This window comes from Manis pentadactyla, chromosome 1 (genome assembly GCF_030020395.1).
Source record: "Manis pentadactyla isolate mManPen7 chromosome 1, mManPen7.hap1, whole genome shotgun sequence".
Lineage (NCBI taxonomy): Eukaryota > Metazoa > Chordata > Mammalia > Pholidota > Manidae > Manis > Manis pentadactyla.
In genome coordinates this window covers 177,093,749-177,120,736 of record NC_080019.1, presented here as the reverse complement: position 1 = coordinate 177,120,736, position 26,988 = coordinate 177,093,749, and the positions used below count along the sequence as shown (strand labels likewise).

Here is a 26,988-nt window from a genome sequence, read left to right as displayed (position 1 = left end):
GGCGGAGCCGCGGGGAGCACCCTGGGGTGCGAGGCGCCCGGAGGTACCTGCCAGCGGACCCAGGCCGGCCCCCCAGCCGCTCTGCGGCGAGTGAGGGGAATCCGGAGGGATTCCTGGGCAAGTGGCGCGTCCTGGGGCGGCAGCTGCGGAAGAAAGACCTAGTGCCCCCGAATCCCTGAGCTGAAAGGGGCCAGAGCGGGGCCGGCATGGGCGCCGAGCTGCCTGCATCTTGGCTGCTGCTCTTCACCTGGCTCCCGGCAGGTGAGCCGTGGGAAAGCGGGGCCCACCCTGGCCCCAAGGAGACAGGAAGCCATTGTTGTCCGGCCTTGCGGAGCTGGCCCAGGGTAGGGCAGCCGAGGCAGGAGGTGCGGGAACTGGATCGAGTTTCTGCCTGTGGGAACCTGTTGTTTTCCTCTTTTATTAGCGGAGACCCTTCGGAAACAGGTGCAACTAAGAAAGAAACCTAGAGCCTCTGGGCTTCCCCTTCTGAAGTCATTAGGCACTTCTTGGTCTCCACAGCTGAACTGATGGAGGTGGAAACGCCAGTCTTACAATTCCTAATTTTTCCTGTCATCTTATACTTGCTTTTAGGTTTTAGATACCGTGACAACCATATTGGCCCAGAAATGCATTTATTTCACTCCTGGGAGGTTATAATGTCCTCAGTACACCGGAATGTTCTGTCTGATTGAGAATCTATCTTACAGTACCAAAGCATTTGGCTCTTTGCTAAATGTTCAGTGTCACATTTCTATTTTCTTTGTACCCACCTGCTTTCCTGACTTTCCCCCTTGCACAGTATGCTCAAGTGCCCAACCACCCACCCTCTCCTTCCTTTTCTTAACCTCCCCCATTAATCCTGTCTGCTTTGGAAAGCATGGTATTCTGTGCCTCAGTGTACCTCTTGGAAATATGACTGGAGTGTGTATCAGCAGTGGAGACCAGCGAGGGAAGGATGGCTGAGCGACGGAATGTGCAGGCTCCTTCAGTCCCTTCCAGTTAGGATGTAGATGTGGGCCACAAACAGGAACCTAAGAGTTCCCCGGAAAGTTCTGCCATGTTCGATTTAGTTTTACCATCTCCCCCCTCTTTTAGGAATAGCTGCCCTCTGATCTCTAAGTTGTCAGTGGGAGGTCAGCTCAGTTTGCTCACAGACTATAGTTTGAAGTCTTGTGTTTTTCTGAGGGAAAAGGTAACAGGAAGGTTCAGGCAGAATTCCTTTTTTGCTGATAGGACATGAAAATTGCTGAGCTATATAACTAAATAATCACACAGGATTCTACAATAGCTTAAGTTTAATGCTGAGAATAAAAGGGAGAATTTTGAAAGGGTAGGAAAACTGGGAAATAGGTATCTCTAAGGTTCTCTGGTTTACATTTTCTGTAGGGTATGCACTCTATAAATTGTCTGTAGCTGACAAGACTAGATGTTGGACTTCGTGATACACAAGGAAATGGGCTAAACCTCACCTAATTTAACAATTCAAAACTATAAAAAATGCCCATCATTAAGAAATTAGGTAAATTATGGTTCATTCATGTAGTGAATTTTCATGCAGCCACTACAAAAATTAGATCTATTTACACTGACATAGAATATAATAATATATCATTTGTTTGAAGGAAAAACAAAGTTGCAAGTCAATGTGTATAATTTTTTTTTTGAAGTGTAGGAAAAGATGTGGAGGAATATACACCAAATTGTCAACAGTGGTATGGACAGTGGAATTTGTGGCAAGCAGGGAGGAACTTTTTACTTCGTGGTCTTCTCTAGTGTTTGAAGTTTCTTGTTATTTATTTTATGTTTATAAACAAGAAATGAAAAGAGGGTTTCTATACAAGATGATCAAAATCAACTTGTGACTGTCTCTTAAATTTGTGAATATTCCTTAAAGGATTAAACCTTCATGGTGAGAAAGCTTATCCAGGCAGGTGGTCCAGGGAAGCAGTGTAGGCTTTGCAGTTTTACAGGTATAAGTGTAAGACTGTCTTTGCCACTTCCTAGCTACATGACCTGAAGCCATTTACTTAACCCGGAGATTTCCTTCATCTAGGAGATAAAAATGAGGCTTATGTCATGGGATTTTTTTTACAAAGATTAAATGAGGTACTGTATGATAAAGCACCCAGTGCCATGTCTGACAACAGGGTAGGTGCTCAGTATGTGTGCCAGTTTCCTCCCCAGGGTAGCCACATGCTTAGCACCACCGGAGCCCAGCACTGTTGAGTAGCACATGCCAGACCTTTGTTAAACATGTAAATACATAGACATCATTCCTCCTCTGCCCCAACCCGCCTCTCTTTGTCACTTTTTTCTTCTTTTCTAACTCTTGATCCCCTACTTCCTCTCCATACTCATTGCCTGTCCCTGATCCCCTTGATTCTTCTCATATTTACATTGTTATCTAAGGAACTGTAACAAGTACCATGGCAAATATACTTGGGGAGATAGCTTGCTCAGACATAAACTCTGACAGAATTAAGCCTGTGTACTTTTTGTTAACCTGCTCAGTGGAGCAGAGGTGGCTGGGTGCCTGAAAAACATGCAGGGGTTGAGACCTTTCATCAGAGTTAGCACTAGGCCACTGCCCCTTGCCAGATGAAACCGTGCTCTCCCTCCCTGTCTGCCAAGCAGGACTCCATTTGGAAAGGAAGGGAAATGCCATTCACTCCCCTGAAAATACTTTTTTAAAAAAAATTTGCACCCATATCCCTATGCTATATGGGTAACATGTTTTAGAAACTGTAAAACCTGTTGCCCAGTCTGATCTATACAGGGAAGACAGACTGAATAAATAAATGTACGGAGCTATGCATATATTTGGAAACACATGGCATTTAGTTGTAAAGATAATTGTTCATCGGTATGTTTTCCTTCCACTTTAGTGTAGGATGGTAGTCCCCACCCTCGTGCAGTGCAGTCTTGGAAAGTACCTTATGCCGGGAAACCGAGAATCCCCTTCCCCTTCCCTCCTTCCCTTGAGCACTGACATCTTATCTGAAGTTCACTTTCCACCCTAAAACGACGAGTCTCCCTTCCTCCCTCTTACACAAAGGAGCAGGGTTTGCGAGGGTACAGTGACATAGCTTTAAAAGCCTTTAATGCAGCAACTCATTTTGCAAAGAGAAAACAGTAATGACAGTTTACAGTTGCATCATTTAAATTCTTTCAGAATGCTTACATGCTATTCTCAGTTTATGTCCATCTCTTCAGGTAGGCAATATGAGTACAAATGATACAAATGACAGCTAATTTTATTGTCTGTTATGTGCCAGGGTCTTTGCTAGATGCTGGACATGCATTACCTCCTTTTAATCTTCACTATTACCTGATCAGACAAGTATCATCATCCCAGTTTTGCAAAGAAACAACTGTAGTTTAGAAATAACTTGTCAGGATTTTTAACAGGTGGGGGAGTGGAGGCAGAATCTTAACTCAGGAAGTATGTCTTTAGAATTAAAGTTTTCACGAGAAAATGGAGAAGAGAGCTAGGAAATTAGATAGTAATGAATATTGAGGAGAAGGAGATACTTCAGGATGAAGAAAATTTAAGAATTTGAGAACTCATAGTGCAATATACAATATGCAGAATACAACAGTGCACCCGGGACATCTATAAACAGGGCCTTCATCTTTTTTAATCTATTCATATGTTCAGCCCAGCTTCTGCTGTCCTTGGTCTCTTCTTGAAGACCTCACCTGATAAGTAGTGTGCATGCCCAATGTGGTTAGTTTTACAGAGAAGTCAGAGGCTAAAGGGAAAGAAGTATGGGGTAAAATTTTGCCCTTGAGATGGGCTGTCTTGCCACTTCCTTGTCTTCCTCCAAATCTGGAAAATCCTCTTGCTTTCTGAGAGTCTGGCTCTGACTTCCATGTGGAAGGTCAAGCTTGCCTGCTTAGGAAAGATTGTGTTTTGGGGTCAGCAGGACCTGAGTTCAAATCCTGTGGCTGACAGGGCTTGGCTTATTATATAGTCTTTGAACTTTTGTCCACAGATAAGAGCAGGGTGGTCCCACCCTAGCAGGGTTTTGTGAAGATTAGAAACAATGTATATGTCACCCAGCATACAGTAGATGCCGAGATCCAGAGCAGTAATTGAGAAGAGGGAAAGGGTTCACTGGTTGCTTGGCCCCCTTGTTCTGGGATTCTTCCCCACTGTCCTTGGGGGGGCGGTGGGCAAGAGGCGAAAGTCTGAGAGCTGCGCAGGGCACTGTGGGGCCGGCAGACCCCTGATGGGAGTGTCAATGAGCACAGCATGGTCAAAACATATGGGAACCTGGCATATATTTCAGGTTTGAAATTCACAAAAGGGATGAAATCAAAGAATAAAAGAGTCCTACCCAGAAGCAAAGCCAGTGCTGACGCAGGTGAAGGTGCGTCATGTCACCCCAGTGCGGTTTGCCCATAATAAGGGCATTCATGGAAAGGTTGCTAAGTGAGGATTTGGTAATGAAGGTGATGCCCTCAGTTTCAGATTCAGCAATCTTCAAATCTACCCCAGAGCAACTTCTGGCTCTAACCAAATTCCCTCTCTGACCCCCAGCAAACCTGCTCCCTCCCCCTCCAAATGTTCCACCTCTACACCAATCATGTTGACTAGAGGCCTCTGAATAAACTTCTACTTAGGCTGAATTACTGTCCAGCACAATAAAGAACATGTAGGTTATTAACGACAGTGTCAGAGTAACTGCTGCCAATTGTGTAGTAATTATTGCTCCATGTAGCCTGGTCCCATAATCCAATTGTTTGCAAGCTAAAGAATGCCAAACATCCACCTTTACTTCAATACAGCCAGGCAGAGGGACAAGAGTGCCACTCAGGAGATTGGATCTTGACTCTTTGAAAAATGAATGACCACAGATAAACCATTCTCCTTTTGCAGTCTCAGATTCGCTGGGTATGAAATGGTGCAGCTAGTTTCCTCCCAGGGAACATATTTAGTGTATAAAAGAAGACATTTGAAAGTGCTATGTGAACCTAGTAGACTACAAATCAGTGCTCTTCTCTCTATTCCAGTCCATACATGTTACTGACCAAAATAAGCTAATGTTGACTGTGCCATCCCATTCATTGTAAAAATCTTACTTGTAACTGTTTCTATTCAGTGAAAGCTGTGTTGGGTGAAAGCTCCAAGATCTGTTTCAGGTCAGTTCTGGGAAAAAATAAAGGGGTGGTGAGGGAGGAGAAGCAAAACTAAAGAAACAGATTATGAAATAATCCATGTTAGGCTTGAGATGCCAGCTCATCCATGCTGGTTAGACTGATTTCCATGAATCTTACAGGTAGTAGAGGGAGCAGCTGTTTTTTCCCAAACTACTTAAGGCTTATTTTCAAAATGACCTTGCTTTTCTATTCACAGCTGAATAAGGAAGTCATCCATATTCCTAAAAACACCATTTTCACCCTATTTATGCTTCTTTGAAGAATGTTAGTGATTATCCATTAACTAGAAACAGACTATGGAGTGCGATTTAGATTTCACCCCACTAACCACCACCAGGCCCACCTCGTTTCTTCCCTCTGTCTTGCAAAGCCAGAGACCTGGTTCCCCAAGTAACTGCCCCTTTCTGATAAGGGCCTTCGCTCACTTCTTGGATCAGTCCTGAAATAATGAGTTTCTCTGGTCTCTCCCTATTTCTTCTGTGTAATCTTAACTTACCTGAGTCTTAGGCTCCAGCTTAAATCAGTTTCTCCCATGAATTCTTCTCTCCCCCCTACCCCCAGCCCCAGGTCTCCCCCACACTTCTGTGGACCCTCTCTGCATGGCCATCACAGGTGTATCCTCACGACAGCCTAGCTCTGGACATGCTTGGGTCTGGGAACCAGAGCCTGTTGTGAGCAGCATTCTGCTCTCTCTTCATAGACATGAGAAAAGTGGGTGCAGGAGCCCATTAGAACCCACAGTGAACTGTCTTAGGAGGGCCGTGTCCAGAAGATGAGGCAAGACCCAGAAACTTGTGGCTCTGGCCATAGAGCCAGGCTCACCCAGCTGCTCTGTACAGGAGTGACTATATTTGTTTTGTTTGTGGGAGTAACTTAGTCAAAATGAAGACAGCCCCACTGGAGAACTCCACTGGAGAGAACCCCAGCTTGAACCCCTTTCTCCTTGGCCCTTGTAAAAAGGGAAAGGTGAGAAAGAGACTTACACACTGATGCCAACATGGCAGTCTATGTTCTAGGCACCTTGCCAAGGGCCAGAGGTGGGTTATCTCATTGCATTCTTGCAAGGACCTGATGAAGTTGGTATATTATAATCTCCATTCATTGCAGAGGCAATACAAGCTCAGAGTGAGTAAATAACTTGTCCAATGTCCAACCAAGTAAGTAGAAAAGTTTGATTCAAATCCAGTTGTATCTGAGTCCAGAGCCTGGTTTTTGTTCTTTTTTTTTTTTTTTTAAATCTAGTCTACACCTTTGAGAAGAGTAGTTTTCAAAGTATGGTGCCCAGAGCAGTAATATTAGTATCTCCTGGAAATCTGTTAGAAGTGTTAAGTTCTTGGGTCCCATCTAAGTCCTACTGAATTAGAAACTCCTACTGACAGCAATCTGGGCTGTTACAAGTCCTCCTGGGCTACACACTCAAGTGTGAGTCCTTTTGCTCTACACTAAACCTCCCGTGGGAAGATCCCCTACCATGGCCTAGAGATTATATGGACCTAGGAACATTCAAAGATGTTGATCATGTGTGGACCTCTGACTGTGCCAAAGTCCCTCCTGATGGTTCTCTGCCACCTGGTTCTGCATCAAGGCAGACCTGTAAGTATGTCTGCAGATTGGGAGGGTAGAGAGAGTGAGTTTTGAAAAAGAAAAAGAAAAATTATTCATTTCTTCATGTCTTTCTTGATAAAAAATTTGTCACAGCCTGATTATTTTTTGTTTTACTTGATTTATGCTTATGTTGAGTATCTGTACTGCCAGTTTCCATTGGTTAATGTTTTCTTGGTCATTCATCCCATTGTTTATTCACCAAACATTTGTTGGATGCCAAGGGGGTAACAGGACCAGTATGAAGTGTTTGTGTTTGAATAGTGAGTTAGAGACAAATCCAGATGGCCTTCTCAGAGCCTATAGTGCACAGACCTTCACCAAGAAATGTGAAAAATGCTGCCTGGGGGTAGGACAAAGCCTTTTGGGAAAACAGAGGGAGGCCCCTCTCTCAGACTTGAAGTCAGGGAAGACTTCTTGAGGAGGTGACAGTGCAGCTAAGGAACCTAGTGAAGGGAATGGAGTGGTGGCAGGTCAGATGGAAAGACCCACATGCAGGAAGACCTGGAAAAGATGGTGATAGGAGCATGGGCAGGACTGAAGCAAGTTCACAGTGGCTGAGGCCCTGAGCATGAGGTGGGGCGTGAAAAGAGATGAGGCAGCAGAGAAGGGCTGGAGGCAGACCTGATCAGCCTCATAGGCCTGGTTAAGGAGGTTGAACTTTATCTAGGGAAGTGGGAAAACATTTTAAGAAGAGAAGTAACATGAAAAAATATATATTAACAGGTGTATCCCAGTACATATATGGCCGTCTTTCAATACATACTCTTTATTGTTGTTGGATGTGTTATTTCTGTTGACAGACCATGAGCTCCTTGCTCCTTTCCTGCACCATCTCCCCCAGGGTGCCTGTGCGGTCTCCACCCCTCACCCTGCCCAGGCCAGGAAGAGCTCAGACTTTGCCTGTGGGCTCCCAGTCAGGGAGTATGTTTGCTTTGCACCATGTTATTTCCCCATGCACAGAACAGAAGTGGGTCACCTCCCAGAGACACAGTCTGCCTCCAGCATTGTCTCCCACTCTCGTCTACAGGGTGCCTGTCCTTGCTGGTAACGGTCCAGCACGCAGAGCGCTATGTCACCCTGTTTGCCTCTGTCGTCCTCAAATGCGACTACACCACCTCCGCGCAGCTCCAGGACGTGGTAGTGACGTGGCGCTTCAAGTCCTTCTGCAAGGACCCCATCTTCGACTACTACTCTGCGTGTGAGTGCTGTCTTCACGGCTCTGCCCAGGTCCCTCTGAGAAATAGGGCATAAGAATTATTTAGGATCACAAATCCTTATCAGTGAGAAAAAGCCCCAAAGAGCCCTTAATGCAGTCCCCTCATGAAATATAGATAAACAAACTGAGCCCAGGCAGAGGAAGTAACTTATTCAAGGTCACAACTGTTTTATTTAAGATGTATGTTCTACTTCATTCTAAAAAGATTTAAAGCAGTTCCTGTGTTTTTAAAAGGCAGCAAGTCCTGCGTTCCTAGTCCATTCCTGGCTATGCCAGTACCCTGAGATAAGGATGCAGAGCTGCCCCCCATTGCCCCGCCACCTCAGAATGCAGGCAGGAAGGCTCTCACACCCCTCAAGACACCTGAGGAGTGGCCATTCGTGAACCTCGCACCCGCGGCCGCATTCCCTGCTACAGCCAACCTTCCAGGTGGCTGACTGGACACTCAGCGATGGAGAGCTCCTCACGGGGAACACGTCGTTGTCAGACCTCTCATAGTGCTGCCCAACTCCCCTTAACATTTAACCAAGCTCTGCCTCTCCAAGACAACAGCCCTGCTCACGGCAGTTCTGCTGTCTGGAACCAAAGTTCTTCCTGGCTCTCCACCTCTGCCTCTCAAAGAACAAAGGAACCGAGATTCCCATCATCAGCGTGGGGGCATTACCTTGTAGAAATTTTGAGAACAGAAGCAGACACCCTGTTTGTGGGAAGGAAGTGAGCTTCCCTGAGATGAAGAAAAGGAGGGCAGGAGGGGGAAGCATCAGCTTTAACCTCTTTTAGCCTTGACTCACAGTGTGAACCCCAAAATCTGTCTGGACCACCCACAGAGCCTGGCATTGTCCCCAAAATAGTGCTCTCTAAATAGAGTCATTGTTTCCTGGAGGTTACTCTTAAAATGCCTGGGGTAAGGTAGGAGAGACTAGGGTAGTAGGCATTTGCCCCTGGCAGATTTAACCTTGTATTGTAAGGGCAGGTAGATGAACCCTGTGGGAGCGAAGTCAGGGGTGACTGAATATGAGGAAAGGGAAGGTGGACTGGGAGGCGGGGGATATAGCCAGGATTGGGAAATGATGGCCTCTTAGTGGGGCCTGGGGTCTTGTTGCTCAAAATGTGATTCTTTGGTATCACCTGGGAGCTCATTAGAAATGCCTACTCTCAGTTTCTCACTCCTGCCCTACAGAAGCAGAATCTTCCTGTTGAACAAGATTCCTAGCGGATGCATAGACTCAGAAAAAATTGAGATGCTTCACTGCTCTGGGGGATAGTAAAGGCACCTTTCCTCCTGGGAATTCCCCATTGCTGTGTGACTTGCGTGTGTCTTCTTTTCTCAGCATACCAGGCAGCTTTATCCCTGGGCCAGGACCCATCCAACGACTGCAATGACAGCCAGCGGGAGGTTCGAATCGTGGCCCAGAGGCGGGGGCAGAACGAGCCTGTGCTGGGGGTGGATTACCGGCAGCGCAAGATCACCATCCAGAACCGTGAGTGTGGGGGAGGCAGCAGGGAACTGGGGCAGTGACAGGCGCAGACACCAGGCCCAGGAGGCTGAGTCACGGTGGGGATTTCCCTTTTCTTCTGCTGCCTGATGGTCCGCTTGGTCATTGTTTGGGGAGAGTGCCAGATGTGTACCATCTGAAGTCACTCCCCTGGAAGTTGGTCTGGGTGAAAGGATGTTCTGCAGCTTTGGCTAAAGGTCTGGGAGTGGCTGCTTTCCTTTGCTTCGCTGAGATTTAGGGCTAAGGTGTGACTCCTTTGAGCCCTTCCACAAATTGCTCTTAGGGGCCTGCTGAAACCCCAGATCCCTGAGTTCCCTCTGGGCCCTCCTGTTGTACATCACTAAGGCAATAGGGGGCTTCCAGGTGGAAGGCCAGCGTGAGACTATCACCTTCCATTGGTAGAGGAAAGAACACTGGCCTTACAATCAAAAGATCTGGCTGGGTGTCCTGTTATCTCTGCTTGCTAGCTCAGTGCTCAGCAGCAGATACTTTCTCTGGCCTCTCTTACCTCATCTGAAAGAGAGGCACATTGGCCTCTGCCTCCCGACATTGAAGTGTCAGCAAATGTGGTATCTGAGAGCTATGTCTAAAGTGTATCTGCTCTTAGTGTCTAGTGCAGAGAAGCCCTACTTCCCTGCTTAGAGCCCTGATTCTGCAGGCAGACTCAGGTGTGGGTCCCTCTTCTGCCCTTACAGGGTGTCCGAACTTTGGAAAATCCCTTCAATTTTTTTTTAACCTCAATTTCTATGAAATGGGACTTGCCGCAGTCTCTCTCTGGGAGAGCTGTTAGGATTAAGTAAGATGATAGTGTCCTGGAGCCCTTGTTTTCTGATACTTTTTATGCCCATGTTTGCATTCATTTGAGATGATCTGGTAAAATCAGTTGTCAAATCATTAAAAATATTAATGTATCTGGATGCCCTCATTATTCTGGCACCCCTAAAATAATCTTTATGTCTCTAGTAAAACTTGGGGCAGATTTATAATTCACAGTATACAATGGAGAATTTGCCCCAGAGCGCTTTCACCGTTCTTCCAAGTCTGTGGTAAATTTGTTTCTGGGAAAGGTAAGTGGGCTTGGAAAATCATGGGTAGGAAAAAATTGTAGAGATTGACGTAGAAACAGAAGGAAACAGAAGTCGAAGTTAGCTCCAGTGGAGTGTGACCTCGTGTTTTTGTTTCATTTCCTCAATAAATATTTCTTGACAAACAGATAGTGAAAATTTGCAGATATGACTGCCAACTAAGCAGGAGCAAGTCTATAATGCTAAGATCTTTAGAATTTGAAGCTGTCCCCTGGTGCTCACTGTGGGCAAATTAGTGACATGGAGGCTGTGCTGATACCTCTAACTGGACTTTAAGCCTTTTCAGGGTAGAGGTAGATCTTGTTTCTCTTCAAATCTCCAGTGTCTGACATAGTGCTGGACCTGTGAAAGGTCTTTAATGAACATTTACTGCATTCACTAAACTTGAGCATACCATCCATCTATATTCATGGCACAGCACTTGGTGCTCACAAGAACGGAAATTCTTTTCTTGAGTAACATTTACTCTTAAAATACTGGCATTGTATCCTTATTTATTCAAGTTCATCTTATAACCTGTCTCTTCAAGAACTAGAGGTGTCTATTCACAGCCGGTGAGGGATCCAGGATGTGGAGTTTTCCACCCAGTTTGAAGAGGACCTTAGAGCTTTAGTGGTTAAGAGCACCAGTTTTGAGGGAGAAACATTGGTTTGAACTTAGTTCTGCTGAAGCATTATCTCTCTGTTTCTGGGTATGTTTCTTAGCCTCCTGGAGTCTTGGTTTCCTCATCTGAAATGCAACTAATAATCATACCCACTATAGCAGGATTAAATTTGATTACAAGTAAGCAAAGGCCCAAAGTATTAGTGACTTAGTAAAATGTATTGCTTCTTATGTATACATTTGGAGGTAGATGGTTCAGAACTAGTGTGGTGGCTCTTGTTGCATTAAGTCCTTACGGACTTGAGCTCCTTCCAGCTCACCAAGAATATCTTCTTCCTTATGGTCCAAGATGGCAGCCATCACATTTGCTTTACAGATACCAGAGTAGAAGGAGAGATGAAGAAGAAAAAGGCAAGGGTATTCCCATCTGTTTTGAGAAAGTTCCTGGGAGTCAGCATGTGACACTTCTGCTTCTAGTCTGTCTGCCAGAACTGAGTCACATGTCCATGTCTATCTATAAGAGAAGATAGAAGATGGGAAATGGTGACTTATTCTGGATGGCCATGCACATGACCATGAGAGAAAGGGAGAATAGACACTGGGAGACAACAGGTAATGTCTACCTCACCCCCTCAGAGAGTTGTGGTGGGACTTAAATGAGGTGTCCAGAATCCTTTAAAGGTACTTAGTAGAGCTCAATAAAGGTCAGTTCTACCACCATTAGACTGTTTGGAGAAAAGAGAAGGGTCTCAAAGGAAGGAACTGGAGCCTTTCACTGAAGTACGAAGGGCCCTCCTAGGATGTGGAATGGCAATGCTGGGGTCTGGAAGGTACCATGGGTCAGAAACCAGAGCTCTCTCCTTAACCACTGGCCCTGTCTCCCTCCTTCCTCGCAGGAGCAGACCTTGTGATTAATGAAGTGATGTGGTGGGACCATGGCGTGTACTATTGTACCATTGAAGCTCCAGGGGACACGTCAGGCGACCCAGATAAGGAGGTGAAGCTCATTGTCCTGCGTAAGTGCTGTCTGTGGATCTTTCTGTTGGGTCCCTACCACCGTGACACTTTCACACACAGAAAAAAGGAAAACAGAAACAGGCAAGCCCAGGTTATTGTTGTTGGATGCCAATCTGAAGTTCCTTTATCATAGTAAACTTTTTTTTTGTTCTGTTTTCTCCAGTCTGTTGCTTAGCCTCAAGCTGCAGGTCAAGAGCACGTTCGTGGGAGGGGGACATGGGATGGAAGCCGTCCCCTGCGTGCTCAGTCCCACCCCTCTGGCTTCTCCCCGCAGATTGGCTGACGGTGCTGCTCATCACCCTGGGGGCCCTCCTCCTGCTGGCGCTGGCCGGCGTGTGCTGGTGCCAGTGCTGCCCTCGCTACTGCTGCTGCCACGTGCGCTGCCCGTGCTGCCCCGCCCGCTGCTGCTGCCCCGAGGAAGGTGAGCGGGCCTGGCGCACCTGCGCTTGCTGGGGGCCTCTAGCACTGACCCAGCCTGGACCTAAGGCGGGAGGAGGGAGTGGTTTGAATGTGGCAGTGAGAGAAGACTGCTCGTGAGAGGTTAGAGGACAGGGGTGTGGCACTGTGGTTCTCGAAGTTAAGAATCACCCAGAGGGCTTGTTGAAACTGTTGCTGCCTCCACCAACAGAGTTTCTGATTTAATTGGCCTGGGGTGGGACCAAGAATTTATATTTCTCAGAAGTTCCTAGGTAATGTTATTCTGTGCTATTGACCTCAGAGCCACATTTACAGAACCTCTGTTTTGGATGAAGGAAACGGAGCAGAAAATCTTGCTTTTAATGTTATCTTTTTTTGGGATGAAATTTGACCTTTTAAAACAGAATTAGGGAATGCCCTAAAAAATTTGGCTGCAGAACACTTGGTGAAGGCAAAAGAATAAAAAATTATTTTACAAAGATCTTTTCTTAGTAAATAGATGGAGTGGAATCAACTGCTTTATATGGAAGGAGTTTTTGTGTTTTTAAAATAACATTTCCTTTTCCTGATGATATAAAAAAAAACTATTACATTGTGAATATTTGAGAAATTCAGGAAAGTGTAAGGACTAATCTGAGCATCCCAAGATAACCACTCTTAGTCATATTGGCCCATTTGAAAGGAAACTTTTTTAAAGGGAAAAACAAGGAATTGCCTCTTAAGACAGAAACAAAACCTAATCTACAGTTTCAAGGAGGTCAGTGGTCTGAGTCTGGTTTCAGGCCTGTGTTCTGGGGTTGCTGCTTACAGGAAAAGAGAACTAACTTTTATTGGATGTCTGCTATGTGTAGGCCCTTTGCATACATTTCCCTATTAATCCTCACAACCCTAGAAGGAGGTATCACTACTATTTTTAAAATACAAGGAGACTGAAGGTCAGAGAAATCACACAGCCAGTAAGTCACAGTGGCAGGACGGTGTTGAATCCATGTTCATCTGACTTAAGTGTGCCTCCGCTTCCCACAGTAGAGGCTGCCACAGCCTCTATGTGTAGATCACAATGGGACTGCCAGAGATATCAATGAACTCCTTACAGAGAGGAAAAATAGCAGAGACCTCAATATGGACCATGGAGCATACTACTTTTCAGGGGCTTCTGAACGAGAAGTCATGTAGAAGTCACCACCATTGGAGTAGTAATATGCAGGAAGAGAGGAGAAAAGCCCTCCCAAGATACCTCTTAGAATACCTATGTCATAGGACACTCAAAAGAGGCAGGGCTGGGGACAAGCCAGCACAAATAATACATGTATCCACTGTTAGTAAGCTTAGAAACAGGTTCTGGGGGAAAGTGGTTTCTCCTAAGTGGTTAGAGTTCATTTAGAAGAACTGGTAAAATAAAGAAATGTAGGTCACAAATAAAGATCCCTGAACTTGAGCAGATGAGGTGAGGTCACTCTCAAAGTGACTAGGCAGACTGTCCTGAGCATTTGGTAAGAGAAGATTACATGGGGGGTGCAGTTAAGGAAAGCTTGGGTGGGGAAGGAAGGGTGTGTGTGTGTGTGTGTGTGACTGTTGGTTTTTTTAGATTAAGATAGCCTTAAGCAAATTTGTAAGTGAAGAGTCAAGGCCAACAGAAAAGGAGTAAAGTGAAGCATCAAGAAGTGAGGTGATCACTGAGGAATGATGGAGCAGGTGGGAGTGACATCGGGCTACCTTTAGAAAGGAAAGGAAAGGCAGCCTGACCTCTGAAGAGAGAGAGGAAGTCATTAAAGGGTACAAGATGATTGACTGGAGTGTAAGGGGGAAGCTGAGGGGGCTCGCCCCAGCGTGCCTTCATTCCAGCAAGCCAAAATCTAGACACGGGGCGCTTTGAGGATGATGTCAGTGGTTCTTAAACTTCTCTGACCACAGCCCACCTCCCTAACCTGCTCCCACTTGCCAGCACGTTAATAGAGTGCCAGAGAGGAGAAAAATGAAAATGACACCAAATTTTAGTCATTTAGAACTAGTAAACAACCCACAATAGAACTTAGAGATGAAAGTTATTGAAACCAACCTTTTTTTTTTCCTGTGAGAACTGGAGAAACAGCTTCCATCCCTAGATGGGTTACTGGTCCTCCTTTCCACAGAACCTCCTCGCACATCCTGCAGTGAGCCACAGGCCACACTGGGAATCTGATCTCTGTCACCCGCCTCCACATCCCCCTCACAGCTGAGGGAAGTGAGGTGAAGAGGCTTTTCCACAATTACACCCAGCTTGCTAGTGGTGAGTCCTGGACCAGACGTGGGTCCTGATTCCATGCCCAGGGCTGGTTCCTCTTCTTCAACGAAGCACGTGATATCATCCGCTGAGAGTTCATGAGGAGGGAAGGCATGAGAAGTAAGGATTGTTTCCCTGCTGCTCCAGGGGAGGGGAGCAAGGTCAGTGGCCCAGTCCTGGAAAGCATTGGGGAGGAGGGCTGTGTGAGTTTGGTTGCCTGACTGTGCAGGCCGCTCCTGCAGTGTAGGGCCGGAAGGCATCTGCTGGGGGTTCCCTAAAGTTGAGATGGTAAGGGTTCAAGGGCCTGGGGTTCTAGGAAGCTCCTGAGTATGTCACCAAAGTAACTGGCCAGTGAAGTCCAAGGCAGCTGGTAGTACGGAGAGAGCAAAAGGCTTGCATGCCCATGGGTCACCCGAGGGGCAAGGAAGGGGCGCTGTGAGAGTGGAGAGGGATGGTACAGAGTGGTGCGCAGCTGCGGGCAAGTGCCGTTGGTGGTCCCCAGGGGCACCACAGATGATGCCGGCTGTAGGGGAGGAGAGGCAAGGGTTTCTGCGGGAGGTGGAAGTGTTATGTCATTTCTGGAACTAATGGAATATCTTAATATACCCCAGGTTTTCCTCAGAAATGAAGAATGTGCCTTTGGTGGTTTTGTCTCCACATATGTACTTCTGTCTCCTATGATACCTAAGGCAGGAGCAGTGACTTACTGTACCAGTGAGAGCTACTATCTATCTATTGACTGTCATATATTGGGCATTTTGTGTACTACCTAATTTAACCTCAGCAACCTGGTGAAACAGGTATTATTATCCTCAGCTCACAGATGAGACTGGGCTCAGAGATTCTAGAAACTTACTCAAAATCACACAGCCAATACATTCTAGGATTTAAGTGGAAGTCTAAATGACTCTCAAAGCCCAAACATAAGGAATCCTATCCCTGAGGAACATATTTCTCAAAAGGTTATTGAGAATCCTCAATGGGCGACTCTAATTTGACTTCCTGTGTCTCAGAATCAGAGAGCTTGTTAACAACATAGGTTTTCTTGCCTTGCATTAGACTCAAGGAGAATCTCTGGGACTGGGATGCCAGAGTATGTATTTATAACTAGCTTGTTAACAGTGACCCAGGCAGACTTTACTACACTGAGGTTCAGATATAACTTATTAGGAGTCTGTGAAGCTTAGTTTATTTTATTGCCTGTCTGATTCCCCACTAGGTGAACAGTAGAAAGACCTGATAGTCCAGACATCCCCATGTGCCAGGGACAGGAGGGTGAGGGAGAAGCTCAGAGGCTATGTTTTCCATTCCCATTTTTTCAGTTCTAGTGGGGAAGGGTGGGACCCCAGGAAAAAAGTTGAGGCAGCTAAGAGGGGGGCCTGTAGGTGAATCTCTGAGTATATGGAAATTTGACAGAAAAGCTCATGGAGTATCTAGAAGGGTCTCTAAAGAGTTATCTGTGCAGGGGGTCCTATTAATTTAAAAAATCATTTGGGGAGCAAGTAGTAAGCCCATCTCTCCCTTTCTATCCTACTGAATTGAGGGAGTAGGAGAAGAAAGGGGCTAGAGGGAGAATGGTACCATCTGGAGGAAGACAGAATTCAGTTAGAGGGGCAGGAGGAAGGGCTGCTTCCAGTGGAATCAGATAGCCCCAGGTCTTGGAGGCAGAGACCAGCCTGGAGTGGGTTTTGAAAGGTGTAGAGCTGAGGTGGAGAGAAATAAAATGAGGAGGTGCTGCTGGGGAAGGGTTTTTATGTTTTGTTTCTTTTCCTTCAGCAAAGAAATAAAGGAGTTGGGGGACTCTGTGGTTTGGCAAGAGAAGCACAGGTTTAGTCATCAGACAGACACAGGGTCACCCTCTGCTTTTGCCTGTCACCAGCTGTGGGCTGGGAAGCCAACCTCTATGAGCCCAGCCTTCTCAGCTATTGCCCACATTAAGAGATTTCTCTAAGGGCCTATGTAAAGTGACTGACATGTACATAGTAAGCAGGGCATGATGTGTACTGATGGTGGCACAGAGGGAGCTGGAGGAGGCACCTGTTCGCAAGAGGGGGGGTGCTGAGCATGTGGACTTCAGGGGGCTGCAGTGCTGTCCCTTGGCATGAAGGTGTAGCAGCTGGGCGAGCTGCTCTAAGTTTACATCTGATTTCCTCCAGGCTGGGCCATGACTCACCATCAGGGCTGGAGCTCCACACACTTCTGGGGTTTTGCTGCAATCACTTCCTGTTGTGCTGGAAGTTTTTTAAACACTGGAGCCATTAGGTAGTCATCCAGATGGCCCCTCAGCTGTTGGCCTCAGCAAATCCCCGACCCTGTACCTCTGGGTCCAGAATGCCTGCCTTGTACCCCCTCCTGCTGGGACAGGAGGGAGCCTCAGGTGGAGCACTCGTGCTTTAGGGGTGGCCACGGTTGAGGGGTGAGGGGCCCAGGAGGAGGTGAGAGTATTGAGCTGGGGGCCTGAGGCAGGCACTTCCTGCACTTCAACTCGCAAGTACATTTCCTGCACGCATGGATAGACATGGTCCTTGGGAGGCATGTGGCAGTCAGTCACAGTTACCTCAAAACAGACATTCATGAACAAAAACAGTTAAATGCTTTTGTCTTTAATTTGCACTTACTGTGTTTCAGATTAGCCACACTTAAGAGACTGGAGTGACATTTCCTTGTGCTGCTTTTTTATACTATTTTCTTTGCCCTGAAGGGAAATGGTATTTCCCTTCTCCCTTCTCTGCTTCCACCCCACCCATTGAGATTCCTACTACTTAGGGAAAATCCCAGCCCTTAGTAAGGTCAGGAGAATAGAAAGGATCCTCTGGGATCCACTTCAGCTTTTTGCATCCTCTTGCCTTCCTCCCCTTGGTTTTCTCTCAGCCAGGACTGGCGGCCAGCTAGAAATGTTCTTCAGTCTCCTTCCCTTCACCAGTATTTCTGCCCATCAACTTCAGCATTGATGTCCTTTACTTTTTCTTGCTCTGCTCTGAGCAGGCAGCCCTGAGTTTCCCTGGCAGCCCCTGACGCACAGCCTTCTCCAAGGCTTGGCCTCTGTACCTTCTGTATGTGGCCTGTCACCCCAGACTTCATTGCCCACTAATACCTGTGTATCTGCCTATACATTTTAGATGACCTTGGGAGTGGGTAGGATGATAAAATGTCTTCAAGACTAGAAAGTCAAGTTTAAGAGTATCCTTTCTGGGGATGCAGGAGTTACAGTCTTGCCTAGTTAATTTATTCCAACTCCTTGCCAGAGGAATAACTGATTACTATTCCCTGAACGCTTTCTCCCATGCAAGATAGGTCGTAATGCACTTTGAGGAGAGAAACTGGCCTCTCAGCGCGGCTGCTAGGTGGAGAGAAGTGAAGTGGGAGGTGGGGGGCTTGCCCTGGCTGAGGGTCTGCATTTTTCCTTTTTCCCCTGCAGCCCTGGCCCGCCACCGATACATGAAGCAGGCTCAGGCCCTAGGCCCGCAGATGATGGAAAAACCCCTATACTGGGGGGCAGACAGGAGCTCCCAGGTTTCATCTTATCCAATGAACCTGCTGCTGCAGCAAGGTAATCCTTGCCAGAGATTTGGGGTGGGAGAGGGCAGAGGGCAAGGGTAGGCACACGGGCTGCACTGGGGCCTTCATAAACAGTATGGTGAGTGTCTTTCTGATTGAGAATGGGAGGGGTTAGATGCAAGCTAAGTGACATGGCATTTTGGTGCCCTGATTGTGAATAGCATATTTTGGGCTGGCAGTTCTGCATGTCCTTATCCTTGTTTCTATTCAGATTTGTCCCTGCGATCCAGCCTCCCTCACATGCCAGTGAACCAGACCACCACTCACCCTCCCGTCACCAGTGGTATCCTGGAGTATTTGGAGAAGGAGCTTCGGAACCTTAACACAGCCCAGCCTGTACCCCCTAACCTCAGAGCCATATCTGGCCAACCCGGCAGCATGCTGTCCTCTCTCGGCTCGGAGGTTGTAGAACGCAGGATCATCCACCTGCCCCCGCTGATCAGAGACCCGCCGTCCTCACAGAGGACCAGCAACTCCTCCCACCAGCAGTGGCTCTCCCCAGCTCCCCCTGGGCCCTGGGGTCTGAGAGAGGGGAGGAGGCAACGCCACTCCTCTGATTTCCACCAGGAGCCCCAGGTCCAGGAGCCTAAGCACTGGGCATTGGAGGGAAGGGAGAGGGACCAGCTGCGGAGTGGAAGGCGCCACAGCTCTAGGCCGCATGGGCCACCTGCGGCCTGGTCAGACAGAGACAGCCTCAGTGACGGCCCCTTGTCCAGCGGGGCCCACTGGCGGCCAAACCACCCCCCTCTCAGGAGCCGCTATGCAGAGAGACCCCGGCGGCCCAGCCCCAGCGAGAGCACGCAGAGGCCCCGGAGGCGACGGCCGCGCAGCTACTCCCCTCCCCCGCCCTCAAGCCTCAGTTCCTGGAGCTCCGAGGAGGAGAAGGAGAGGCAGCCCCAGAGCTGGGCGGCCCACCGCCGCAGGTCTCACTCTCCAAACTGGCCAGAGGAGAAGCCGCCCAGCTACCGCTCACTGGATGTCATCTCAAGCAAGAATGGCAGGAAAAAAGGGAGTGTGGAGAGGCCCTCGGTGAGCCTGGGGCATCCTGCTGAGGGTCGGGCATGGGCAGAAAGGACCCCTGAGCCAGGCATGGTAACCACGGACAGAGGCCACCTCGCGTGCCGCTGCTGAGGGTACCTCTTCCCTGTTTCGCACACCTTAACCTGTGGGTTCGGTGAGCCACCTCTCGTGAGAGCTAGAAGGGACCCAGTAGGCACAGAGGCCAGAGCAGAGGTTCATGCTTCATGCTGACAGAGGGCCTTCTCATCCTTAGTCCAGCCATCAGCACAGTGCCCTGAGGCAGGTCACGCAGGGCCCCCCAGTATGCAGATGAGGAAGTGAGGCTTAGAATAAAGAAGCACCTTGTGATTAGTGGGGCTAAGACATGAACGCCGGCCTTCATGGCTAAGGCTTTACTTCCTGTCAGATCGCCTTGCTTTACTTAGCAGCCCTATTTCCATATCCCAAATTAGAACACTCAGCCTGACAGGACATTTTTGCCCCTTCTGGGTGTGCAAGTCCCTGCTGTACCTGAGGTGAGGCCTTCTTGAGATATCCCTGAAGAGGATCATTAAACTGATTTTTTAAAAAAAGCCTGGTATCCCAAATTTGTGTCAAAACTGTAGGATTCTGTGAATAGGCAAGGTGCCCATGGGTGCCAGTCGTAGTTGACCAGGCACAAAGGGGCACAAAGAGAGACAAAGAGAGACAAAGGATAAAAATAAATATCTTTTATTTTTAAAAGATATGTCTTAAAACATCATTTTATAATTAATATACCCAAATGATAATATTCCTTAATGTTGTCACTTTGCAAAGTTATATCCAGCTCTTGCCCCAAAATATTCATGAACTGCCTTCAGGGTCAAATTACACACCACCCACAAAGATCTACTTCTCTGACTAACGCCCTTTCCTGTTCTGCTTCTGTTGAGGTAAAGGAATGTGTAGTAGGCTCAGAGGGAAGTTCCTAGAGCAGAGGGATAGTATAGGAATAAGAAGTTTAGTCTCTCACACACTCTGAAGGATGCAGCTGTCATTTGGAAATGCAAATTCTGCTGTGAGTTGTTTAAAAGCCAGTCACATACACGGTGTGCACAAAGGAACAGACACAGTGCTGGTTTCCAGGGAAGAACCTTGGTGAGAGAGTGATTCGTGAGGAAGGTAGTGAAGGCCTGCAGGCATTTCTGAAATAATCAGTGGTGGTTATATTCTCACAGACGTCCCATGAGAGAGGCAAAGACCGGTAATAGTGCAGCGTAGTGGTATCCTTACAGTGTAGTGGTGAGCTGTGGACATTTATGCAACGTTTCACTTAATCCTTACAGCACCCTGTGAGGTTTGCACTGCTGTCTGCATTTCACAGTGGATGCAACTCTTTCTTCCATGTTACCAGTAAGAAAATTACTTCCTGAAAGAAAACACAGAATCAGTCAGAGCCAGGACAACTGCTGTTACTTTAGTCATATAGTGACTAAATTCTCATTTCATTCTAACAGAAAAATGTAATTTAAAAAGCCAATTTTTGGCCCCAAATCCAAATCCTATTTTCCTCTAAGTTAAGTTTTTTTCTTCTCAAGTTAAGTTATATGGTTTCTTTTAAGTGAGAGAAGGGTAAAAGGAACACCAGTTATGTTCTGGACACTGGGGGAAGCCCTTTCCAAGCCTTAGTTCGTTTAATCCTTGCAACAGCCCTGAGAGACTATGGAACATGTGCCAAATCACACATCCAGTGCAGGAGTGAGGCCAGCCTTTGAACATAGCCCTCTGACTCTCAAGCCTGTGCCCTTTTCAGTAACTCATGTGGCCCCATTAGAAGTGGGCAGTCACATGGGGCAATGATGTTTTCTGGGAACCCTATTTCTTCCTCATTTTCTGAAAGTATCACAACTACCTTTATCATCAAGATGTATACTCCAGTAATTCCACCACAATCAAACCAAATTTTTATTGCAAAGTTGCTCACGAGAGGCAAAGATTTCCCTCAAGATAATTGAAAAAGCCTTCATTGTTTTGTATCTCTCTGAGCTTGTCTCCCATAGAGTTCTCACTTTACTTTATCTGAGTGACCGGAGGCCCAGACCAAAGCTTGATCTAGAAGATTGGTGGGTTTGAAGGGCACAGTGTTTTGTTGGTAACTTGAAATTTGAATGCCTTTAGTGAAGCGAAAGTCTCCAGGGTCGGCTCTTTGCTCCTTTCCTTGGTGGGACTGGGTGTTTCCATACACTTTCCTAGCCTCTGAAGTCTTGAGAGCTTGCAGCCAACTTCAGAAATGGTAATACAATTGGGCCACTAGATGGTGACATTTGATTATGTATAACTTGAAGTTTCTGCTTACCCTGAGTTGGTAAATAAGATGAAATGAATCACTTCTTAAATCAAGCTTTCAGCAGTTACAGCTTTACTGTAACTTTTTCAAAAATACTTATTTAAAGTACTTTATTAAATAGTCATAGTCATATGAATAAGTCAAAAAATCTTTTGGATCACGTGGAAACTTCTTCCTCAAGATTAATGTTTAACAAGCAAACACCAAGGGACAAAGATTTCCATGTAGGTGATCTCATGGGAACCTGAAATAGGTAAGAACTGGTCTCTGCACGGTGCCTGTGAGCAAATGGAAGTTAGGTTGAGGCACTTCCCACTTGATTCCAGAACCAGGACTCCAACCAAAATATCACTTCAGTTATGATGGTCTTTTTACTCCATCAAAGGCTAAAACCTCAGAAATATAAGAAGCTTTAACAAAAATCAAGCTTTAAACTTCTCTGGTTTCAGACTGAGTAGCACCTGTGTTCCTGGCCACTTTCAAATCAATTGTCTTTCTTTCTAATCTTGCCCTGTCAGGAAGGGCTTCCCAAAGCATTTCTGGTTGGTTGCAAACTTGGCCTGTACACACCTGTCTAATGGAAAGGAAAACTACTGCATTCTTTCCTCTCCCAGTTAAACTTTCTGTAGAGAAATCAAGATTTTTTTCTTTTTTATTGACTCTTTGATTTAATTAAAAAAATTTTTTTAGATCTGGATACTTAATCTTCTACTTTCAATGAAATCTCTATTTTCCTTGATCATGTCTAGGTTTTTCTTCAGCGAGCCCTGGACAAGTTCATCTGCCCCATTTCATTGCTTTCCTTTGTGTCAGAGAACGCTCATCCTACAGCATTTCAATTTAGAAATTGAGCTCCCTGAAACTCATTTTCCTAATAAAATGGACACACACGTTTTTCTTTTAGCAACATGAATATACAGTGCATTTTGAACAGTTGTTTGGGGACAGATACTTCTCCTGACATTTCAAATAAGATGAAGGTCATGTTCATGGGCTATAGCTGTAGATATTTAAAGCTTAAATAGAAACGATCCCTTACAATACATAGAGAAATATGATGCAAACAGTCCTTGCCCTCACAGAGCAACTTGAAAAAGATGAAATACCAAGTGGAATAATGTCTGAAGAAAAGCAACTGAATTTGGTAAGGAAGAGATAATTAGTGATTTTTGAAAAAAAACTTCAGAGAAATACTAAAGTATAAAACTAAACTTTTAAAAAAGGGGCTGAGTGGAAATGTTTCAGGAGAGTATAAATTGGAAAAGAAGAACCAAGCCATGTCTCCATGAATGAATGGCAGGGAAATGGGCTGATGAATGGAACAGGGTGCTTTTTTTTCAGCCTCAGGGAGACTTGAGGATGTTAAAACTCAGTAAGAAACATAGTGAATGAGCTTGTAAGAAATTTGCAGGTATTTAAAGGTGTTTGACAGAGGCTCCAGAGAGGTGGATAAGAAGAGAAAGCTAATCCTGGGGAAGAGACTGGCTTCATGAAGAGTCAAGGAAGTTTTTTAGATTCAGATGTACTGTCCCATACACTTTCCTAGACTCTGAAGTCTTTAGAGCTCACAGCTAACTTTAGAAGTGTTAATGCAATTGGCCAATAGAGGGTGACATTTGCCCTCACCTCGGATTTGCACTACCTTGAAGCACACCTTGGGTATTGTGTGAATAGACAGTATCTCCCAGCTGACCGGGATTTTTTGTGTTCTTCTTTTCTCCAGGAGAGAGACAGCTCCCATAGTGGAAGGAGTGTGGTCATTTAGTCACCGAGCACAAAACACTTCTGTGGCTACGTCTCAGCTCCTGCCTGTCATCAGCATCACCTAAATTTCCAGCTGACCTGGGAGGGGCTTTCCAGTTGGCTTGGGAGGGACATTACAAGTCTATATTTAACAATTTTGGCTTCGATTCTGAGAATCAAATAGAAGAATATAAAAAACAAGAGTTTGAGGAATTGATGACTGTAGTTTTATGCTTGGTTCACACTCTGCATTTTTAGATAGTCTCTGACTTGTGGATGTGATTACATCCTACCTGGGATATGATCCCTCAGGAACTTAGTAGCCTGACTCTTCAGCTAGGTTTCACTGCTCAGAACTATGGCCATTTTAAAAGAGAGAACTCAGGAATTTTTCAGAGGAAATTAAACATTACAGGAGCAGAAAATCTATTGAGTATTACAGGGATGTTTCTATGGGAGCTTCTTTTTATCTCTGTAGCGTATCTCCATGTTAGGAGTGAGTCCACCTTGTCGCACCCATGCCTGGTCCTTAGTGTTCCTGAGGGTCCAGTCAGAGATGGCATAAGACATACTCCAGCAATGTGCCCTTCATGGATTGTGTATTACAAATGTAGAAAATTACAGAGAAGCAATTTTGCACCAGACTTATGCCTGTCCCCTGTTTTTCTCTTGCTCTTTTTTTTGCCTACATCTAATTTATATTTTCATATATATATTATGTTTCCATTAAAACGACTTTAAATGCCTCTTGGGAACAACATAGTATATAAAGATACAAGAAAGAAATAAAATTTACTGAACTATACATTTTGCCTCAAATTTCTACTTTGGTGCACTTGACTGAATTAAGTTTTATTCCCTCCTAAGGCTCAGAGAAGAGCCAGGCCAACTGTGTAGTTCTGGAGCCACTATTCTCCTGGTACTGCTCAGTCTTGCAGAGTTGAGATTCACCAAGTAGAAGTATCCAGGTAGGTTCTGCTCAGAGAATCCCAGGGAGTGGGGGCTATGCCCCCCTGTAGTAAGCTTTACTGCTCCTGCCCTTTCGGGACTTCATGAATCCATTTGTGCTCGACACAAAGACTCTCCTTGAGCAGACGGGAAGGAGATGACCTGAAAAGAGGTTGTCTGTGTGTGTGCGTGTGTGTGTGTGTTCCTCAGCAGTATCTTTGTGTGTATGGCCTTAAGCTTAACTTAGATTCTACTGTGTTGACACATCCATTTATTCCCTCAGTCTCATTAATTACATATGGAGAAAATAGGTTAAATGCCTGCATTAGGCAAAGGTTTCTTTGGGATTTTTTTTTTTAATGTAACTGGGCTTAAATTAGCAAAACATAAAAAAAATTTTTTTTAAATAGGTAATGACATAAAATTCAGTAGGTAAGGGACTTTCAGTCTGGACAAGATGGCATAGACCGTTTTTTTTCCTTGTTCTTCCCTACTAAGAGCAACTTTATAAGCCCTGGAAATGACATAAGAAACAAGCAAAGGAGAACTGTGAAGGGTGCTGAGAAGGTGAACTAGTTTGGGAACCCAGGACCAAAGGAGAATCAGAGAGGTAGAGCATCTTGAAATCCCCAACAAAAAGAAGGTGGCCACCCAGACCTGGCATTTTCCAACTTCTCACCTAGCAATAGAAGGTACCCCAGTAGTTTCTTCTTCCCTCTGGACCTAGCAGGAGTCTCTCTGACAACCTCAGGTGAGGGGGACCAACTGGGAGACATGCCAACATTAAATGACCAGGAGAAGAACTCTCCTTCCCTGTTGCACCAGAGACTTCCATGGAGAGATACTGAGATGGGTGGAGGAGCAATAAGAGAGACCCTGATAAAGCAGGTAGCCCAGCTGAGGAAGCTTTTTGTCCCCATAGGGCTGACTGGTGGAGTCAAGATAAAGCATCTGTCACAGCTAGCAGCCTGAACCTGGGAGCTACTTTGTCTCTATGGAACTGAGATTTTCCTCTTGGACCTAGAGAAATCTTAGCTGGGGGGCACCAATAGAAGGATTTCCCCAGACCCTCTCTCACCAAGGGATATCTTGCAATACAGCTAGAGGAAATTCCTCCCCCTCAGGCATGATCACCAGAGACTAGTGTGAGCACCAGCAGCACCAAATACATCAAGACCATTGGAATCCCAGCCCACAAAAGTAGGCTAAGCCTCATATGTTAAATAAAGTAAGTCCCTGTAAAATAAAACACTTAAATAGGACCCCGAGTGACCTAATATGATAGACAAAAGGTCCAGGATACAAACCAAGAAGCAAGAAAATGAAAACTTGAATAAAAAATGAAATCAATTGACATCAACACTCAGATGAATAAGATGTTAAATTACAAGAATTTTTAAGCAGATATCATAAGAATGCTACAACAATTACAAATTCTCTTACATGAAAAAAATTCAGGAAATAAATAGAAGTTATCAAAAAAATTGAAATTATAAAACTGAAAAACACAAGATAAAAACTCAATGGATGAGCTCAACAGTAAAGCAGAGAAGATGGAGAATTAATGAATCAGTGAACTTGAGGACAGACAATACAATTCACCCAATTTGAACAATAGAATATAGACTAGAAAAAATGAACAGAGCCTCAGGGAACTGTGGACAATAACAAAATATCCAGTATTCATATCGTTGGCATTGGTATGGGTAGGTGTGAGTATCTGAAGAAATAATGGCTGGAAAATTTCCAAGTTTGATGCAAGACAACAACCTAGAGACTGAATGAATCTAGAAGCTGAGGGAGCTCAAGCCAAAGAAAATCCCTGGGATAAATACTAAGACTCCATGCCAAAATACATCATAACTAAACTTTTGAGAACTAAGGCAAATTAGAAATCCTAATACAATGTAGTCCCTGTATGGGGAACACCAATTTGAATGGATTTCTCTTGTGAAACCATGAAGAAGGAAATGGCAAAATATTTTTAAGTGCTGAAGAACAGAACTGTTGACCCGTAGTTCTATATCTGGAAAAAACTGTTTTTAGGAAGGAAGGAAAAATAAAAACATCACAGATGAATGAAAACTAAAAGATTTTTGTGATGAGCAGACCTACATTTTAAAGGCTGGCAAAATGTTCTTCAAAGAAAATGATAAAAGAAGGACACTTGGAGCATTAGGAATCAAAATGAAAAAATAGGAGTAGTATCAATCTATGTAATAGACAATTCTTTTCCTTATGATTTTAAAAAAATCATCTTTGACGATTGAAACAAAAACTATAATATCATCTAATACTCAAAACAATGATATTTAAAGGTGGGGAAGGTAAAGGGACCTAAATGGAAGTAAGGCTTTTATATTTTATTAAAATGGTAAATGTTGTATCAGTACACAGTTAAAAATGTAACATAACACCCAGAGCCACCACTATGAAAACAACACTAAGGGACAAGCCAAAAAGTGCTATAAATAAATCAAGATGGAATCTTAAAATATGTTCAGGTAATATGAAGAAAGGCAAAGAAAAAAACAGTAAGAGGAAAA

The 26,988-nt window shown here is 45.3% G+C and overlaps 1 protein-coding gene across 8 annotated transcripts; it reads left to right on the top strand.

The window, feature by feature from the left end:
- The first annotated feature begins 1 nt into the window (after nucleotide 1).
- On the top strand, nucleotides 2-24,138 carry ILDR1 (immunoglobulin like domain containing receptor 1). 8 transcript variants are annotated; one of them, XM_057503222.1, is made up of 9 exons: nucleotides 2-261; nucleotides 4,293-4,373; nucleotides 7,796-7,966; nucleotides 9,316-9,465; nucleotides 12,065-12,184; nucleotides 12,460-12,606; nucleotides 18,284-18,415; nucleotides 18,635-19,452; nucleotides 23,475-24,138. In XM_057503222.1, the coding sequence occupies exons 1-9, from the start codon at nucleotides 207-209 to the stop codon at nucleotides 23,514-23,516; spliced, it is 1,716 nt and encodes a 571-aa protein (XP_057359205.1). In that variant the 5' UTR covers nucleotides 2-206; the 3' UTR covers nucleotides 23,517-24,138. The 8 variants fall into 8 exon arrangements, with proteins under 8 accessions (XP_057359205.1, XP_036739349.2, XP_057359212.1 ...); XM_036883454.2 differs by lacking the exon at nucleotides 4,293-4,373; XM_057503229.1 differs by lacking the exon at nucleotides 18,284-18,415.
- The last annotated feature ends 2,850 nt before the right edge of the window (nucleotides 24,139-26,988 follow it).